Here is a 20,325-nt window from a genome sequence, read left to right on the forward strand (position 1 = left end):
TAATCTATTTGCTTATGTCCCCACGATTCCATTTTTCTCAAAGAATTAAAGAGCCATTTTTTTAAAGTGCAAATAGAGGGAGGGTCATAGCTCTACCTTCTGCTTTAAACCTTTTATGATTCCCAGCTCGTGGCAGAAGGAGCGACTCTTTAGCGTGGTCTACACTGTCCTTCCGGTCTGGCTCTTGCTCCCCACTCTTGCTTCAGTTCCTGCTGTGCCCCCGCCAGCGTTTTGCACATAGGCACTGTCTTATTTATTTTTGAATCCCCAGCACTTATCCCACTCCTAGATTTGAAAAATGTTTGCATAATCAATAAATACCTGCATGCATAATAACACGCATGAACTTAAAAAAACAAGTTTTTGCTCTAGGTTTTCTATAAATAATTCAGATTTATTTCAGATTGTGAGAGTGAAACTTCAAAGTCCAGCTAACGCTCAATTTGGACACATAGGAACTGATCACAGAAACCACATTTTAAACTATATATGTATATATGTGTGTGTTTAAACTATATATGTATATATGTGTGTGTTTAAACTATATATGTATATATGTATTGTTTTAGTGTTGTGGGTGTGTGTGTGTGTGTGTGTGTGTGTGTGTGTATACGCACAGACATATTTTATAGGATGTAAATATTTTACTTCCTAAAACCTACATACTTTTAGTACAATAAACATGTTGATGTTGGCATCTTTTTTGCCAGATTAAAAAAATGATATGTTTTTGATAAAATAGTGACAATTAAAAATTAACTTTTAAAGCAGGCATCTAGAATTTTAGATACGTTTCATCATTAGGAACACTGAGAATAAAGGGGACCAAAGTGAGATCAAAAAGAAAAGCAGGAGGCTTTCATGATTGGCAGCCCCAGGAGTAGAGAAGGCCAAAGGAAGGCATACCTGAACAAGGCATAGCTGTGACTTGGTGTATTATCTTGTTGACCTATGCGTGTGGCAACTCATTGGCCATCATTTCAACCAGCTGCACTCATTTTCATAGCTAAACTGAGCATCTCCTATGTGCCAAGCACTGTACTAGGTCATGGGAAGACCTAGATCACGATAACACAGATCTTGACTTAAGGAGTTCACAGTTTAGCAAGCGAGACAATAAATTAGCCATTAAGTATTATAATATAGTAGCATATTCAAAATGCTATGGAACATAGAGAAGGAGCTTCTGCTTGAGTGATGGGGCAAACGAGCCCAAATAAAGGGAAACTGGAGAGGTGCCCTGAACTAGGCCTTAAGGGGAAATCATGAAGGGGGATCCATCAGAGGACCCAGTGTGAGAATTGGCAAGGAAGTTTGTGAATCGTAGAATGTAAGGTGCCAAATAGGAAGTGCGTGTAGGGTGATGAAGGAAACTAGACAAGTAGGTTGGGGACAGATGATCCAGTGTGAATGTCAATCTAAATAATGAATGGAGGACAGAAGTCACAAATCCATTTCCCTAATTTGATGCTCAGAAACCAGGCCACTCCAGAATGGGTGATTTCATTGGAAGGCCAGTCCTTATCCATGAAGCAATGGAATACTGAACTAGGGTCATTTTGATTTGTTAAGTTTCAAAATCTAGAATCATGCTTTTTATTCAATGTTGTAGATGTTGTCCCCTTATTAACCATAGTTTTCAAAATGCTAATCAAATAATATATAATCCAAACACAGGGATTTTCTAAATGTGCCTAGCCTCATGAGAGATAGCAATTTGATCTGTCCAGGAAAATATGTATTGTTTTAGTGTTGTGGGGTTTCTCTCCCTTTTCAAATTTATGCATTTACCTATACTTCTACCTCTTCTGTAAATGATTTAATATAGTCTATAGTGACTATAGAATAAAAGAAGAATAAAATATAAGTCGGAATAAAGAATTGTGATCAAGCAAAATGGGGAAAAATAGTTCAAGACCAAGGGGAAAAAAGAACACAAATATGCAGATGATAAGAGCAGGTTTCATTCTCTCAGAAGAGCTTCCTGGGAGTTGAAGCAAAAGAGGGTATGCCCCAGTCAGCTATAATTTCTCACTAGGAGAAAGAACACCATGTCAGTTGCTCCAGAGACATGGGTTCTAGACCAGGTCTTCTACTAACTTGTGTGACCTTGGGACAGTAACTGAGCCACTTTGTTTTTCAGTCATCATCCTTGAAATGTATAATAATATCTCACTTAACTTCCTTCAAAAGAATCAAAGTGCTTTGAATAATATACAACGTCATACAAATTTAAGGCATTATTATTTCTGACAGAACCCTGAAAAAATTGCCTTAGAAGTATTTGCTATCTGTCTACAATGATGAAAATCGAGTGACTGTCAGTAGTTAACCCTGCCACCATGATAATCAGGTTGACGTCCACATCAATTCACCAAGTTTGGTAACTCAAACACCAGCATCCCACCAGACTGTCATTGACCTAGCTTCAAATAGTACAATTCCTGGGACACACTATCTGCGTTTGTATAGAAACAGCATCTCTGAGTCATAGGAGCCCAGTCAAAAACATCTCTCAACTCTCCCACTAGAGGTAATCCTCTCTTTTGCTTTTATTATGTTTATTAGGAAACTCAAGTACAGAGAGCTGAGTTCATCCATACTCATGACATTATTGTCCCATTTATGGCACACTGTTACTGATAGCACATGCAAATATCTTCTCTTGATTTTTACATCAATTTATTTCTTTCTCCTCTTTCTCCATTATCTGTCTCTTCCCTCCAAATATGCACCCATTTTAATATTTGACATGTATCATTTTATTTGTGTATTTCCTTATAAAATATTTTCCTGTGTGTACTCATTTTCATTAACATAAATGCTACTGTGCTCTAGATTCCATTGTTTCTTACTTTCTTTGCACTGTTTTGAAGGTCTATACATGGTGGCCCATTGATGTCTATCTCACTGCTGATAGCATTGCCTGCATTTACTTCCCCATTTCCTCTGTGATCGACGCCCAGATGGCCTCCAATTCCTTACCCATAAATGTGCTGACATAAACGTTCTGTAACGTTTCCCTGTGAATATTGTTTAGTCTCATAAGCCTTAACAATTCTAATTATTGAGAAACAATTTAAATGAGACATTCTCCTTGTAATAAAATAGATGAACAATGATCTCTATTGTCTAAGGCAGGAAGAAGGGAGTAAATAGAAGAATTCAAATGGTTGAGTTTAAAATGAAAATAATGTGTTTTAAAGAATAGAAGAATCATCAATATAGATGTGCATGTAGAGAATACAAGAAAGAGTATGGGGAAAACTGGCTGAATTATAGGAATACTCAATTTTCTTTTGGTATTTCTGAGGTACGTGTAGTGGGAAGTAAGGAAGATGAAAGATTGGTAAGATCCATGGTTGACTTCTGAAATTGACTTCTTAAGTATAAATATTGTTTCATTTTATCATATACTTGTCTCACCCACATAATCATGTATCACAACTGACTCATACAATAGCTACATCCCTTCCTTTTCCCTTGCAACTTGGTGCATCAACTGCCAAGATTCCTCTACTTCTGCTTTGGGAACCCAAGACCTACTTGGGCTTTAGTTTCCTTCCCCACTCAAGTAATGATTGGCCTCAGGATATAATAATGTTCCTGTCATGGTTTCTGAGTTTGGAAAACATATTCGGTCTCCTCATCTAGGGACATCTGCTTTGCTAAACATACAGGCAAATGAACACACCAAAAGCAAATCATTGTTTCCTCTACATATCCTTCTACACCTGGATTGCAAAAGAGGACTGATTGCTACTCTGAACAAATTTCAATAGAGGGACGAGTCTGAGTAAGTCAAGGGTTCTGTGGGATGTTAGTGTTTGATTTAAGGTGAACTGAGTGGTGACCAAGGCATTTCGCCTTCTTATTTTCCTTACTTCCACATCTTCTCTACCATTTATTGTGATTTTTCAAATAACAAGCAGAAAATGTGATTTAGAGAGCAAGGCCATTTGTAGATGAGGAAAATAAGATTAATCAAATTGCTCAGGTTATAACATCTATTCTACTATCAAAATTAGAATAAAGATAATCCCCATCTTTCGTATTCTTGCTTTGGTTAATAGCTCACATTCCCATTGTTCAAGTTGCGTCTCTTGGGTAATAGGATATGATTTTTTTTGTAGATCCCCCTGGCAGGAATTCTCTTACTCAACTCCACTTGGCCTGCTCTTGAAAGTGTTTCACATTGCCATCTCCCTCTTTGTCAACTGACCCAAATCTCAATGCAAGCAGAAGGGACAAAGTGGGGGAATAGATGTATCCTAATCATTAAAATCACGTGCTGGGGCAAGAAGCCCATTTGCGTATATTAAAATGCACCAAAGAATAATAAGACTTTGGGTGAGTCTTAGAACACTTCTGGGCCTTCATTTCCTCTTTTGTATAATGAGAATATTAGTGAGATGATGTCTAAATATCTTCTATTTCTCTACTTCCTCCACTGCCCACTGCTGACTGACCTCATTGCATGAATTGTCTTCTTCAGCAATCCCAAATAAATTAAGGAAAAGTTGTGTATCTAGATACACATAGATGGCTATTATATGTGGTGTCATTGAATGTCCACTATGTCTCGGGCATTTTACATTCATTGCTTCATTTGATCCTCAAAATCATGTTGCAAGTTATTATAAACCATATTTTACATAAGAGAAAACAGAAATTTACAGAGGTTCAGCAAGTTGTACGAGAACCTGTAGTTAGTAAGTGATGAAACTTGGAGTCAAGTTAGTCAGCCCCAAAATCCAGTCTTTACATTAAAACATACTGCCAATCACGCAGATGGTGTAAAGTAACATGCAGACTTCAAAGGCCAAAATTGTTCTTCCATCCCAAGTACCACCAACGTATGTTAAAATGTTGGTGATTCTCAGATGGTGTCCTAGAAATTGGGAATATTGAAAAGTTATCATAGGTCTTTACAGGAAGAGATAGAGAAGAAGAGGGAGAGGGAGAGATGCCAAACTGAGTGTATAACACAGTTGAGAGGAGAGGATTCTTATTCTTGCTGGGACTTTCTGGGAGGCTTCACAGAGGTAGTAGGTAGAACTTAAAGGTATGAGACGTAGAGAAATGTCTTTGCCTAAGCAGAATGAGGGCCTGTATATTATTAGGATACTTCCAACTACACATAACAGATGACCTATAAGTTAACATGCCTTAAATATTAAGGAAAGGTTGTTATCTCATAATACGAAGTCCCAGGATAAAATGACTTCAGGATTAATCTCATGCTCTAGAACATCACCAAGGACCCAGGTTTCTCCACCCCCATTGTCTGCTCTCCTAATCCTAGTTTCCTTCATGATTGCAGGAAAGCTATGGCAGTTCATGATATTAAATACAGACATGACCATATCTAGAAGAATAGCTACTGCATCTTTCCATGAATTTATTTTTAAGAACAAGGATTTATTACCCCAGCAGACATCCCTTCATGTTTCATTTGCCAGAATCAAGGTATGTGCCTGTGCCTAAGCCAATCACTGGCAGAACAATGAGACCACCAAGTTGGGCTTAGGCCAGTCAGGATTGATCCGCAGGGCAGGGAACAGAGCCACTCTTCTCTGAGTCCTTGGAAGAGGGGTGTCCACCTCTGTAGAACCAGAGCCCTGCCCAGAGGCAGAATCAGGGAAGTACTGTGTGCAGGCAATTAGCATGGCTACAGTACACACAAATTAGGGAGGTGGCAACGCTCTGGGAACTTGACATAAAGTACGGTTCAGGACAGGATTCGATCAACAGGTAAGCAGAGCAAATTGAGAATTTTTAGGGCTACTTGTTGAAAATGAAAATACAGAAGGTAGAAAGGCACAGATAGAAGAACTTATCTTTGGTCAAGGAGAAATATGCTATATTTCCTTCTCACTAGGAAAATTGGGCTAATTTCAAGGGATTTTAGCATAGTTTCTATTCTGTCTAGATCACTAACTCATTTTTTAATATCCCCTAAAATTTTCTTTAGTTTTTTCTTGTTTTTTCAAATTTCTCTAAACACCTAGTGTATTGCCAGAACTCTTCTTGTTCTTTTACTGTTGGTCATTTCTTTCATGTGTATTGGTTTATTTCTGATCATTGAGCAAATAGTTCCTCCAACCTTAAGAGGAAGAAAGGAAGGGATGAAATGACAGATTTGGAGGTATAGGCCACCAGGTGCAAACTCTAACATATTAATAGAAATAGGCAAAAAGGAAAGCTCAGCCATGACAAGAGGAAGAGATCTTCTCTTCAAAGTCAGAAAAATCTCAAGGCCAATAAGTATAGGAAGAAGTATATTAATGACAGCTAATATTTTGAGTATTTATGCTGTGCCAAGCACTATACTAAACACTTTTCATATGTTAACTCATTCATTTCCCACACTGATCCCACAGATTAGGTACAGGGTCTTCATGTATAAAATGGGGATAAGAACTGAGGCAGGGAACAGTTAAAAAAATATTTCCAAGATCCCACAAGTAGTTGAGTGGTGGGACCAAAATTCAAATTCCAGTAGTTGGCTGAGATACCATTCTCTTTTCATTACTGCCTCTTTATGGGAAGGGATATTGCAAATCAATATTAAAAATAGCTCATATTCATTATGTGTTTACTAAATGTCTGGCATTGTGCTAAATATTTTCAAGCATCATTACATTAACTCTTCAGAGCAATCATGCAAGGTATTACTTGCATTTTGTAGATAGAGAAACCAACACTTAAAGAGATTAAACAATTATGAACAACGTTACACAGTGCATGGCAGAGCCAGGATTCAGATTCTGAATAACTCCAAAGGTAATGCCCTTAATTATGCAAACAATGAAAATGGGTAAACTTTCAGGTAAGGATCTGAATTGTAATTCAAAGACTAGAAGAATAGAAAGGCATGAAAGGCCCAATATATGCCAGTCACTGTGACAGTTGCTTTTATATCATTATTTCAGTTCATCCTAGTTATTAACATTCTTTAAGGATTAAGTCTCTATCTGAAAATTTGGATCGAGTTAGGTATTTCTTATTCTTGTCTAGATAAAATAAAGATTCATTAAGATACAGTCTCTTAAAAATTCACAATTATTTTTTAAAAAGAAGCCAAGGACAGCTGACTCAGAAGTCTGGGATCCTAGCTTCCGTTCTGAAAATAAACAGCAATACATTGTTGGGCAAGTTGTTAACTTTCTGGGCTCAGTTTCAACTAGAAAGTGACACAGATATGCCTGAGTGATATCATTCTAAAAAAGACTGCTTCTTAGGGATTCCTGGAATGTATGATTCATGGAGATAGCAATTCCCTGGCTGCTGGTGGTTCATCAATGTCAAAATCACTCAGCTCACAGTGAGTGAGACACACCAAAGGAATTTTTATATTATCATTATCTCCCTTTCATTCCTACTCACATGACCACCTTACTACTTGGATTCCTACTCATCAACTGGCCTTAGGGTGGCATGCCCCTCCCAGAGGCAGGGTGGCATTTGAATCACTGTTCACTCGGTTTTCCTGCCTATCCTCTTGCTGCTATCTCCTGGTGTCTGACCCCCATTTGCCTTCTTTGATTGTTCTTCTCCAACTCCCTCTACAGATTCAGGCATTCAGCAAGTACTAATCATGTGCTCACAGGGTGCGTTTTACAAAGGCTCTTTCCTTCCCATTCATTTCTTTTAACCAAAAATTCACGTTTTTTAAAAAAATTCAACGTTTGAGTACTTACTGTTTATAGCTGTGTTTCCCAAACATGCTTGATAATGGGAAACACTTAGGTACTTACTCAAACAATGAGTCCTTAGGACCCTCCTGGGAAGATTCCAATCCAAAGACAGGGATTTGAGAATCCCTGTCTTTCACAAATGCACCAGGTATTCTTATTATCAGGCCAATTTTAGAAAGACTGACATAAAGTATAAAGAAGTGTAATGCAGGGTCTCTGGTCCCGCTCCCCGCACAAGAACGCAGGATATGGTAAGACCAACAGGAACACCAACGGAGCCATGGATAGGGGAGTCATACCACTATACTCTCGCTGGCGGCTGGTCGAGACACAAAAGCAAGTATCTGCCAGCACCCCAACGAGGGGTCTTCCCGCACCCCAGTCTCACTGGTGGCCAGGTGAGACACAGGAAGTAGGATCAACATGATCTGCAATGTAATCTGCTTGCTAACCGCACTTGCTAGCCACAATCCGCTGTCTGCTTCTCCGCCAACCATCCAACCCCCCGAACGTAGCCACCGCAGTTATATTAGTGGCTAATGGCTGACGGGTAACAGCTGATGGCCACCCAGCCACAGTGGATGGCCATTTGATTACAGCTGATGGCCACTTAATAACCCAGCCAACACCTTTCCACATGAGGTCGAGAGCCTGGAAACTGCTCTCTGGGACTCTGTCCCCATAAAAAGTAATCAGGCATTGTGATGCGACACTAAGAGGTTTAATATTATAAAACCTTAAGAAGCTTATAATCTATTTGGGGAAACAAGATCCACGTACATAAAATGATGGTTGTCAATACCATAGCGTAAGTCCTAAATGAGTACATTAGGCCATACAAGTGCAGAAGACCAGAATAATTTCAAGAGGAGAAAACTCTGGGCTGAGCTCAGGAATAAGACTTGAGTTATGCTGCTGAAGACACAAAAGATATGAGTAAGTATGGAGAGTGTGGGGAAGGGACCGTGTGGGGAGGGGAGAGTTTGGAATGGCAAAAATGTCAGAGAACAGGGAGTCCGACTAGGGCATAGGAAATGCAGAAGACTAGAAGTCGATAAGATCAAACTCAATCCTATAGCGATGGGGAGCCATTTAAGATGTATGAGCTGAAGAGACAACTAATGAAACATCCTTTTAGTTTCTGAGCTTGGTTATGTTCGTCAGCGGTTCTCAAGTGGAGACCTTGTTAAACTACAATTGTTGGGCTCCACCTGAAGTTTCTGATTCAAAAGATCTGGGAGGAAGCCTGAGAATTTGCATTTTTAGCAAGTTCCCAAGCAATGCTGCTGCTGCTAGTCCAGGAACCACACTTTGAGAACGACTGCTGTACATGATAGATTGGAGAACACAATAAAGGGTGAGGTGGGGAAGGCTGAGTGCCAGGACAAGGGTGGTGATTTAAAAATGAGAATAGGAAGACTTGTGAAAGAAATTGACGTGTGGTTGGAATAGGTACGGGAATAGAAGAAAAAAAGGGAGACAAATTTATTCAGAGTTCAAATCTGTGGACCGGAAAGGCAAGGAAAAAAAAAAAAGAGAGAATGTTGCATGTAGAGTCATCTGTCTTCATCACAAGTTGAATCCTCCTTGCCTTGTTCCACGTTGCCCCTCGTCACAGAAGTTAAGCAGCATGGACCAGCTGGTCAGGACAATATGAATGCAGATTTGCTATGGTGCAAGGAAAATGCTCTAGGCGTACATTGGATAGATTAAGCAATGATTGACAATGTCTTCCAACCTGACCTGACCCATTTAGCAAGCCTGTCCCCCTGGCCGAGCCCTGTAGCTTTGTTTCAAATCGGACTAACACCCAAACCGGAAATTCTTGCTTTGAACCAGAACCACAGCTGTTGTCACTGCCATTCCCACCCACCTTGGGGCAAGTGAACCTTGACTCACTAGAGTACCAGCAGCCAAACTTTTGGGGTGGGCGGCACCTTCAGTACCTCTCGCCCTTACCACAAGGGGGCCCTTTCCAGCCCTGTGGAGGATACAGGCCAACCTGGGTGTGGAAAGGAAGGAGCCTCCAGCCTGGGGTGGGGAGAATATCCAGTTATAACAGTCAGCCCTTGGGGAGTGCCAGCCAGAGAGGGAAGCTGGGGATCCCCCTCAGTGGAGAAGGACAGCACTTCCTGCTGTCCAGCCCTCACCAGGCCCCTAAAGCTGTGGGCACACACAGGCACACTGCTTGTCTTTCGTGTCCTGTCAACACTTCCATGCATTTGCTCTACCATTCATGGTATCAGCAAGAACTAGAAAGTCAATACCAAGACATCTAGACTACAGCCAAAAAAAAAAAGTTTCCCCCCCTCACATCACAGGAAGAGGAGAAACACAGAAATAAGCACCTAGAGGGCAGAAACTTCAGTTTACTTCATTTATTTGAACATAGAAAAACTTCATCTAGGACTATGTATCATGTTATGCCTCTGTGGAGACAAATCCCTAATTCTGTATGTAATCCCCCCTGTCAAGGGTATGTCTGGAAAGAGTCTGCCTCTGTGAACATCTTTCATGCCTAAAATCCCAGAGCTGCAAACCAGGTCTTTTAGAATGGGTGACACCCATAAAAATCATCTCATTTTGTCTAGCACACCAGGGGTTACATCAGCCTGCTGGGCTAGCAGTGTCCTGATATGGATAATATTGTTTCTCTGTAAGAAATATTTTATAATTCTTTCCAAGAAGAAAAACTTGTATTCACGTGTTCAAATGTCAACTAAGCTCCAGGCATTATATCAGGCACTGGGAACAAAGTAGTGAACAAAACCTAGAAAAAGCTTTGCACTCTGGGAACTGGTATTACAAAGGAGGAGGGGAGATGAACTGTTAAAAAAACACAACTAAATCAATTGTAGAAAATGTTAGAAGGATAAATCCTATAAGAAGCAATGAATCAAGGAAAGGGATTATAGAATGCAAGGAGTAGGGGATTATGATTTTAAATATACTATTTAAGGAAGGCCTCACTAGAAAAATAGTTTAGACGTTACCAGAGCGTAAAGAAGGGGTGGTTGAAGAAGGTAAAGGGGGTCAAATATATGGTGAAGGAAGAAGCTTAGACTTAGGGTGGTGAGCACACAATGTGATAACATAGATTATAGAATTGTATACTTAAAACATGATGTGATTAAACAATGTCACCCCAATAAATTTAATAAAAATATTCTTAAAAAGAGACTATATGTGTCAGTAATCAAGACAGTGTGTTATTAGTGAAGGGACAAATAGATCAATGAAACTGAACAGAAGACCGAGAAATAGACCCCCGTAAATATAGTTAAATGATGTTTCACAAAGGAGTAAAGACAACACAATGGAGCAAAGACAGTCTTTTCAACAAGTGATGCTGGAATAACTGCACATCCACCTGCAAAACAGTGAATCTAGACACAGACTTTACATTCCTCACAAACATTAACTCACAATTAGGGTTTCTGCCCATTTTCAGGAATCTTTTTCACTTTCCCGTTCCCGAATCCCGAGAAAAGTTGGTCAGGAAATTGGGAAAATCGGCTCCTTGAACCCAGGTGGTTGGTAGTATCCACCGTCACTTTGTGGAAATGATTCACCGTGGTGAACAGAAAACAGTATATATCTCGGGATCCAGGAATGGGAAAGAGAAAAAAATTCCTGAGAATGGGCAGGAATTCCCGCCTGGAAACCCTACTCACAGTGGATCACACACCTGAATGTAAACTGCAAAAATCCTAGAAGATAACATACGAGGAAACTTAAGATGACCTTGGGCATGGTGACGCCTTTTTAGATACAACACTAAAGGCACAATCCATGAAAAAATAGTTGATTAGATAGACTATATTAAGATTGAAAACTTATGCTCTGCGAAAGTAATGTCAAGAAAATAAGACAAGCCACATACTGTGAGAAAATATTTACAGAAGACATATCTAATAAAGGACTGCTATCCAAAATATACAAAGAGCTCTTAAAATTTAACCTTAAGAAAATAAACAACCCAATTTAAAAAATTAGCCAAACACCTTAACAGGTATCTTACCCAAGAAGATATCGGATGATAAGTATGCATACAATGCTTCACACGCTATGCCATCGGGGAAAAGGGGATGGATAAACTGGTATATCCACACATGGAATATTAGGTGCTAAAAGGAAATCAGCTATCAAGCCATGAAAAAACCTTAAGTGCATTCTGTGTTTCCCCAAAAATAAGACCTAGCCGGACCATCAGCTCTAATACGTCTTTTGGAGTAAAAAAATAATATAAGATCCAGTCTTATTTTAATATAATACCAGGTATAATATAATAATATAATACTGAGTCTTATATTAATATTTTTGCTCCAAAAGATGCATTAGAGCTGATGGTCGGGCTAGGTCTTATTTTTGGGGAAACACAGTATATCTAAGTGAAAGAAGGCAACCTGAAAATGCCACAAACAATATATTCCAACTACAGTTGACTCTTGAACAATGCAGTAGTTAGGGACACCAACTTCTTCAGTAGATACGCATATAACTTTTTACTCTCCAAAAATGTCATTGTCACTCAGCACTCAAGGGGGATTGATTTCAGGACATGCCGCCCCCCTTCCCACATGGATACCAAAATCCACGGATGCTAAAGTCCCCTATATAAAATGGTGTAGATCAATGCATATAGTCAACCCTCCACACACACAGACTCCCAACAACAAATGGAAAAAACCCACGTATAAGTGGACCCACAGAGTTCAAATCTGTATTGTTCAACGGTCAAATGTATATGACATTCTGGAAAAGGCAAAACTATAGAGACAGTAAAAAGATCAGTGGTTGTCAGGGGTTGAGGGGTTGGGAAGGGATGAACAGACGGAGAAGAGAATTTTTAGGACAGTGAAAATACTCTGTATAATAGATAGCATTATGATGGACACATGTCATTATACATTTGTCCAAACCCATACAATATACATAAAGAGAGAACCGTAATGTATACTGTACTACAGACTTTGGATGATTGCTATGGTAAGGCCAATGAAGGGTCATTAATTGTAACAAATGTACCCCCCTAGTGGAGAATGTTGATAATGGGGGAGGCTGTGCATTAGTGAGAGCAGAGGCTATATGGGAAATCAATGCACCTTCCCATCAATTTTGCTATGAACCAAAAACTGCACTAAAAAGGTCTTAATAAAAAAGTCTGAAGTCTAACAAAAAAAAAGGGGGGGGGGATTATATTCAATTCCAAAGACTCTGGGACCACGTTTGTAATTATCCATTACCAAGCAAAGCAAGTCATACAATGAGGGCATGTCCTATACAACTTACACCACAGAATCCAGAATGATATTCTAAACATCAAATACAATAGATATGCAGAATCAAAAGGGAGAATTAAAAGAGCCAAGTGCAGCCCTAAAACTCTGGATTATATCAGTGCCATAAAGCAATTAGGAAATCTATTTCAGAATTCAAACCCTTTGAAATTCACCCCCCCCAAAGTTCATTCACTAAGGCCTACTTTTACATCTTCCCTTAATCCAATTTTTATTAAGAATTTTGCTACCACACCAATACATTTGCTTAAAGAAAATAATTTTACAACTTTCACATTTTAGGGTCAGTTTATGCTACAAAGCTTTATTTACATAGTTCTCCAGAATATATTTCAGTTGTCCACCCACTGTTCCAAGTGTGAAATGATATCAAATAGGTTAGACTTATGGGAAAGCATAAAAGAGAGAAAACAATTTAATATATAGTGCCGATAGTGGTTATTATTTTTACAGCTTTCTTTCAAGGATAACCCAGTGAATTTTTCTACCAATGACATTTCAGAGTGAGCTTGTCTTCAAGAGTGGATTTCCACAGAATCAAGAGTGTAATAGTCCAACGTATTTTACAGGTGATATTTGACAGTTTCTGAGTAGTTGCAAATCAATTTTTCCCCAATTTATTTTCACAAGTCTTGGAAGAAGAGGAATCATGACTTTCATCACTACTATAGTGCTCATATAAAGTCTGAAATTAAAAACACACATCTGTTTTGTAACTTTTAAAATTCAATGTATTGCCACATTAATAAAGATAATATTTTAATATGCAATAAATTTCTCTCTTGTTCTTATAATTAGGAAAATATTTTATAAACTGTAGGAAACAATTAAGAATTTTAACACCTAGCTTGGCCTAACAGTCAGCTATTATGAGATGCAGCTCAATCTTTCTGTAAGAGAAATGTTAACATGCTATTAATAAGCATATATATGTATTCAAGGTCTTCCTGATCTCTATTACTTTTTCTTAAACAAAGCCAATCTCAGATAAATTCCTACACTAGAAAATACATTCATCAGGAAATGTACTTTCCAATTATATTTAAACTAATGAACAAAAGACATTAAAAAAAATCAAACTGTTACATTAATAAGTAATTAGCTTTATTTTAATAATTAGCTTTATTAAAATCTATATTTAAAAAAACGGATTTAAGACTAAGACAACCTCTAATTTATGAAGATGACATCTTTGCCATCAAGGAACACATAACCTTAGTGATAAAGGTAACTAATGCACCTCAATTTTATTTATAAAAGTCTTTAAACAACACAGTGGTAGAAATTTTAAATATGGAGATATGAAATATAGAGCAAAACTACAAAACAAATTCTTTCCAATTGTTAATTCCTAAAGCCAATGATTTAGCAATTAGCACTTGAGAAAATTTAAGAAATGTACCTTATGTTATATGAATACAAAATAATAGTGAATGGTTAACTCCTCTAGAAATGTGTCCAAGTTCTTGACATCGTAGATTGGCTTTACCCATACTCAGGAGCTAAAATCTCCGATAATTTTGTTATGATTGAAATATATAATTAGTAACTGGTTGGTGACTGAACAAGTTGGTCAACAAGGACATATAAGTTTCTAGAAATGACTAGGTGTTTGATGGCCATGAGATCCAAAAATTATGGTATAGATATAAACAGGTAATAGGAGGCTGAAAGGTGTGAGACATTGCTTTGAAAAATGTACTGCTACTAGCTTCACAGAAGTCATGTGACAACTACTGTGATTTTTCCAAGATGGTTTAAGAAAAAAAGTTGGCTAGAAGAAATGAATTCAAAAGCTGTGTTAAGAATGGAGTTAATTTAAAAGACAGATTTCTTATTAAATTTATTCCAGTTGAGACCGGACAGCAATCTTTTGAATGAACTTTATATGACAATCCACTTTCAATTGTGCTATCTGTACAAGAATAAACCAAATAAATCTACATTTGTCAAAAGAACATTTTAAGTATCTACAGGTACTTAACATGTACATCTGATCTGTTGATCTGATGACTGGAACAACTTCTCTTTGAATTACCCGTTTCATTGTCTAACTCACTAAACTATAAAAAACAATTAAAATAATGTAGATAGACAATGTAAATACTTACTTTAGCAGCTTTCAAAATGGAGTTAGGAGAATTCAGACCAACAAGCTGACCCAGAATATGTTTCATTTCTTCAGAGGTTCCCTTAGCCATCTGGTTACCTGCAAAAAAATACAAGCAATGACAGACTATAAATAAAAAAATAAAACTTCATACACAAATACACATTCTGTTTAACAGCACAATAACTGGCATTCTTGTAATTTATCACTGCTCATAACCCCTTAACTAGGATAAGTAAAAATATATGCTAACAAGTAAAGAAAGGTGATTTCATTTATTTTAGTATTTAGCATAAAAAGAAATTCCTTAAGAAAGGAGGCAGACGGGAAAAGAGCAGCCTATTCAGATTGTTTTTGTTTTGTTTTGTTTTGTTTTTTGTTATAGTCAAAAGTCTGTTTATATTAGTAAGCTGGTAATAAATTGATTTTTAAAGAAATACCTGGATGAGCCTGAATTTGAACATATGGGTGCTCCAGAAGCTCAGGAATGGATATTCTCCGTTTAGGGTCCCTTATTAAACAACACTACAAAAATAAAGATAATTTTTTTTTTGTAAAACAAAGCAAGTTTTCTTATATAATATTGATATTTTTTTCAGATTGCATCATATTACAGAAGTTGCTTTCTAGATAGGCTACTCAGAAATTAGATTACTTCACGACATATTTGCAAAATCCCCAAGCACGCATTTCAAAACTAACACTTTCAAAGAAACTTAACATGCTTTCAACAGCTAATTCAGTTAGCAATTCCTTTCAGTGGACCAGTTATATCAAGTTACATAATTTTAATCATTTCAGCTATTTTTTCGAAGCAAACAATTAAGTACAGTTGATCCTTGAACACAGGTTTAAACTGCGCATTCCACTTACAAGTAGATCTTTTTCAATAAAAACTGTACATGTATTTTCTCTAAATTATGACTTTACCATTTTCTTTTTTGTAGCTAACTTTATTGTAAGAATATAGCATATAACATACATAATATACAAAATGTATTAGTCGACAGTTTATGTTATTGATAAGACTTCTGGTCAATAGTAGGCGATTAGCAGAATTTTAGGGGAGTCAAAACTTACCCTGTTTCCCAGGAAATAAGACCTGGCCAGACAATCAGCTCTAAAGCATCTTTTGGAGCAAAAATTAATATAAGACCTGGTATTATATTAAATTATTATATTATATTACATTATACCCAGTCTTATATTATAGCAAAATAAGACCGGGTCTTATATTAATTTTTGCTCCAAAAGATGCATTAGAGCTGATTGTCCAGCTAGGTCTTATTTTCAGGGAAACATGGTATATGAAGATTTTCAACTAAGTGAAGGTAGAGTGGGTGCCTCCAACCCCTGAGTTGTTTAAGGATCAACTACTGTAAATGATATATTGTTCTTCTATATCCATATGCTATTATTGTTACCTTTAACACATCTTGAAGATCTTTCTCTGGAATATCAGGAAATTCGATTTCATGATTAGGGTCAATTATGGCATGTAATTTAGAAATCTGATTAATTATATGCTGAAATGGTGTTTTCCCATAAGTCATATAGTACAAAATGCATCCTAAGGACCAAACATCACTTTTAGGGCTTATCTAAATTTAAAAAAAAAAAGGGGAGGGATAATAAGTTGGCATTATTTTAATATAAAATTAAATGTAAGAATATTATACACACACATATATACATACTCTTATATTTAAAACCATAACTAAACCTCAATGAATATGCAAGTCTTTAGATTATGTTTACGTGACAAAACATCTTTTTCTAGTTTTTATTATATTTGGTGATTTTTTATCACGATACGAGCGTCTCTAAATCTTTCAACAAACTCATAATTAAAACATTCAAACAAAATACTCATTCTTGTCAGCTTGTGAAAATACAAAACTAAAACACATAACTACAAATTTTAAATTTACTTGTCTTCTCCAAAGTTAGTGTATTACAATAAATTTATTTAAATTTATAGTATAAGAATGCATAGGTTTCTTTAGAGGTTAAGTTGAGCTCTCCTAAACCCAAGAACACAAACTACAGAGCTAGGCTGAGCTGGGCGTGAATCTTGGCCTCATCACCAGCTGGTAATTCTGTGCAGCTCTGTCTCCTCACCTCTAAAATAAAATAATAAAAGTACGTTTTTTTGGGCATGAGAAGTGGGAAAGTAGCCAGTGGCAGGCCAAGAAAAATTACATACTAGAGTTGTACTTGGAAATGCAGAATTCACAAATGAATAAATGGTACGAAATAAAATGTGGGAATCACAGAGGAAACAAAAAAGACTTCAAAAGTTAGTTATCAATTCAGTGTTATTTAAGGGATCCAAATCAGAGCTAATTTAATCCTATTTTTTTTCTTTAATTTTAAAACTCAAAAAGTATCCTAGGTGCATTTCTTGTAGGAGCACACTGTAAGGTATCACCATATTAAAAGCATAATATTAAAGAACAATCTCAAATCAATAAAGAAGGGTGAAATTAAATCCCATGACGATCTACTTAAAAATACAAAGTCTCTGTAATGGCCTAAAAAGTTTTAGTTTAGAACTTGAAATAACTTTCAGTTATCTGTTAAGTTTATTCAGAGACTAGACCATTCCCTATTGATGCCAGATAAATGGGATGTAAATAACCTATATAGTACCTTTGATTTGGATTTTCCATTCTCTCTTGAGGACGACATATCTTTGATTGCTTCTGGTGGCATATAATTAACTGTACCAACCTATTTGCCAAATCACAGAAAACACAAATCAATGAAAATACTACATTCTGCTTTAGATTTTTGAAAACACGAATGCCAGCCAGATTCTTAGAAACTTGGGTAATTACAGATTTCAGTAATATATCTACAACAAACAACTGACAACAATATTAAGGCATATATTTCTTCACAACTACAGTGAAATAAATGGGGTTCATAATCAGCAAATTGACTCCTTTCAGAATGCTGCGCTTTTTCTGTGATTATCATGGGCAACTACCATAAAACTGTCCAGGATAAAATTATACCAATGGTCATGAACTTTGAAGGAATTGATCACTCACTTATTTCTATGCTGGAATAGACTCAGAATGCTTTTTTAAAATTCAACCAAACAACAATCTAGTTTTTCTCCAAGTACTTCCTGGGCCCATGTCCATACTGAGATGGGATAGGTATCTAAATCTTATGCAAGAGTTTTCATGGTAGGATTACGCCAACTTTATGTAACGTATTCATTTTCTTCTAAAATGCAGTTGAGTACAATATTTATTATGGTTTTTTGAATATGAAGGCCCGCTTAAATATTTTTTTCAAATGTAAGTGATAGAAAAAGCTTTACTTCTCTAGAAGAATGAAATACTCTTACCTCATGGACAATACAAAACACATAACTGCAATTCCCTCTTTGGTTGCTATTAGGAAACTGAGATCAAGTTTTGGGTGAATGTTAGATCAAGACCAAAATGATTTTCAAGATAGGTATGTATTACTGCTTCTATACTTCAACTATTAAAAAAATCATTCAAAATTGCTGGATATATTTCTACCAGATCTTGACTTTCTATACAAAATTGTATTAATCATGGTTTTGATCTGATTTTATAGTTATATCTATTCTTACAAAAAGGCTTCAAGTTCTTTTAAGAATGAGGTAGATAAAAATAAAATCCCCATTAGCAAATACTTCATAGGAGAAAAGGAATTAAACGCTACTGAGTAGTAACCAACCATTCACTAAGTCTTACCTGAGAGTCTTTAACAATACTTGTTGTATCTGGTTGCATTTGATTTGCGATCCCAAAATCAATTAACTTTAGCATTCCATCAACTATCAGAAAGTTAGCGGGTTTCAGATCACTGTGAACAATGCCTTCAAAATAAAAATCCATTATAATATTAGACAATGTAAAACATTCTAAGTACAAAAAATTTCACAATCTACTGGCTGAATTGATTCTTTTAGTCAGATTAAATATTCATTTTTGATATATCCTACAAACATATAGCACCTGCTATGTGCCAGACACTATTCCAAGTTTGTTGCTTGTATTGAATCATTTAATCCTCACATCAGTGATAAGTACTATTATTATCCCCATTTTTAGGTAAGGAAACTAAGGCAAAGAGTTTAAGTCATCTGTTCAACATCACAGGGCTTAAGTGACAGTGACAGTGTGGTGAGACCCTTATGCTCCTGACACCTCCATCCCTATAGCCTGATCTTGGTCACCGGTGAACTTATAGAGAGACATGAGGAGACAAATTACAATTAGGCTGGTACAAAAGTAATTGTGGTTTAAAAGGTTAAAAATTGCAAAAACCACAATTATTTTTGCACCTAATATTCAGGTTAACAGTTATTTTTAAAAAGGGTATAGTAAAGGCAGAAAAGCCCTAAAAAGAACCAAGGCCAAGTAAAGTAAAAATCTAATCCAAAAATAAGGTTAACAGTTATAAAAAACAAAACAAAACAAAAACCAATTCCCACAGAAGGCACACAATATAAAATTACAAAGAGTGAAATAAGTATCTCAGATTTTTAGGATGCCTGAACCCCAAAGTCTCAGATCTGCTATAATCCAAGTATTTGGGGAGACATAGGATTATGACTATGTTAATACTGATAAGGATACATTTTGCACTGACAGATTTATGGATGTGGGACTTGAGTTCATGCCCTATATTCTTTGGTTTAACAGTGTTTTAAAGAAATGGTCCCTTCATCTTTAAATAAACCCAAATATTTAGTTTACCTAGTCTAATGGTGCCAATAAACAATACCTTAAAATTATAGGTGCATTTCTCTAAGATAACACTATTAATGAATATTTTAACTTTACATAATAGATTTAAAAATACCATGTTGATGAATTGTATGAACTGCCTCCAACATATTTTTCCAGTAACTCTTGCGTTCCCATGGATTAATGGATTTTTTCTTCTTAAGCCAACTATTAAGATCAATATTTCCACACTCCATTACCATGTAGATGTACTGGTCTGTGATTTCACTGCCATTCAAAACAAATAAAAACAACGAAACAATAAATGGTTAGGTCACAAGGTATTTATTAAGATTTACAAGGTATTTATCTGAAGAAGTACTGAATTTTGCCATGTATGATGCACACCCATATTTTTGCCCCAAACTTTCAGGGAAAAGATATCCTTCCGTTTTAATTTTTTAATTCAAATTTGTATTTGTTTACGTTTAGGTATT

At 36.5% G+C, this 20,325-nt stretch overlaps 1 protein-coding gene across 2 annotated transcripts in view; it reads right to left on the reverse strand.

Moving 5' to 3' along the window:
* Window positions 1-13,280: 13,280 nt before the first annotated feature.
* The window catches only part of TTK (TTK protein kinase), a 35,555-nt gene continuing 28,510 nt past the window's right edge, over window positions 13,281-20,325 (reverse strand). For both annotated transcript variants that reach the window (XM_081038305.1, XM_081038304.1), the window contains 7 exons: window positions 19,965-20,116; window positions 18,851-18,975; window positions 17,763-17,843; window positions 16,535-16,711; window positions 15,551-15,635; window positions 15,112-15,209; window positions 13,281-13,685 (listed from right to left, as the gene is read on the reverse strand). In XM_081038305.1, the coding sequence (XP_080894431.1) occupies window positions 13,602-13,685; window positions 15,112-15,209; window positions 15,551-15,635; window positions 16,535-16,711; window positions 17,763-17,843; window positions 18,851-18,975; window positions 19,965-20,116 (802 nt within the window). In that variant the 3' untranslated portion in view covers window positions 13,281-13,601. The remainder of the gene's footprint in view (window positions 13,686-15,111; window positions 15,210-15,550; window positions 15,636-16,534; window positions 16,712-17,762; window positions 17,844-18,850; window positions 18,976-19,964; window positions 20,117-20,325) is intronic.

This window comes from Rhinolophus hipposideros (assembly GCF_964194185.1).
Source record: "Rhinolophus hipposideros genome assembly, chromosome: 3".
Classification (NCBI taxonomy): Eukaryota; Metazoa; Chordata; class Mammalia; order Chiroptera; family Rhinolophidae; genus Rhinolophus; species Rhinolophus hipposideros.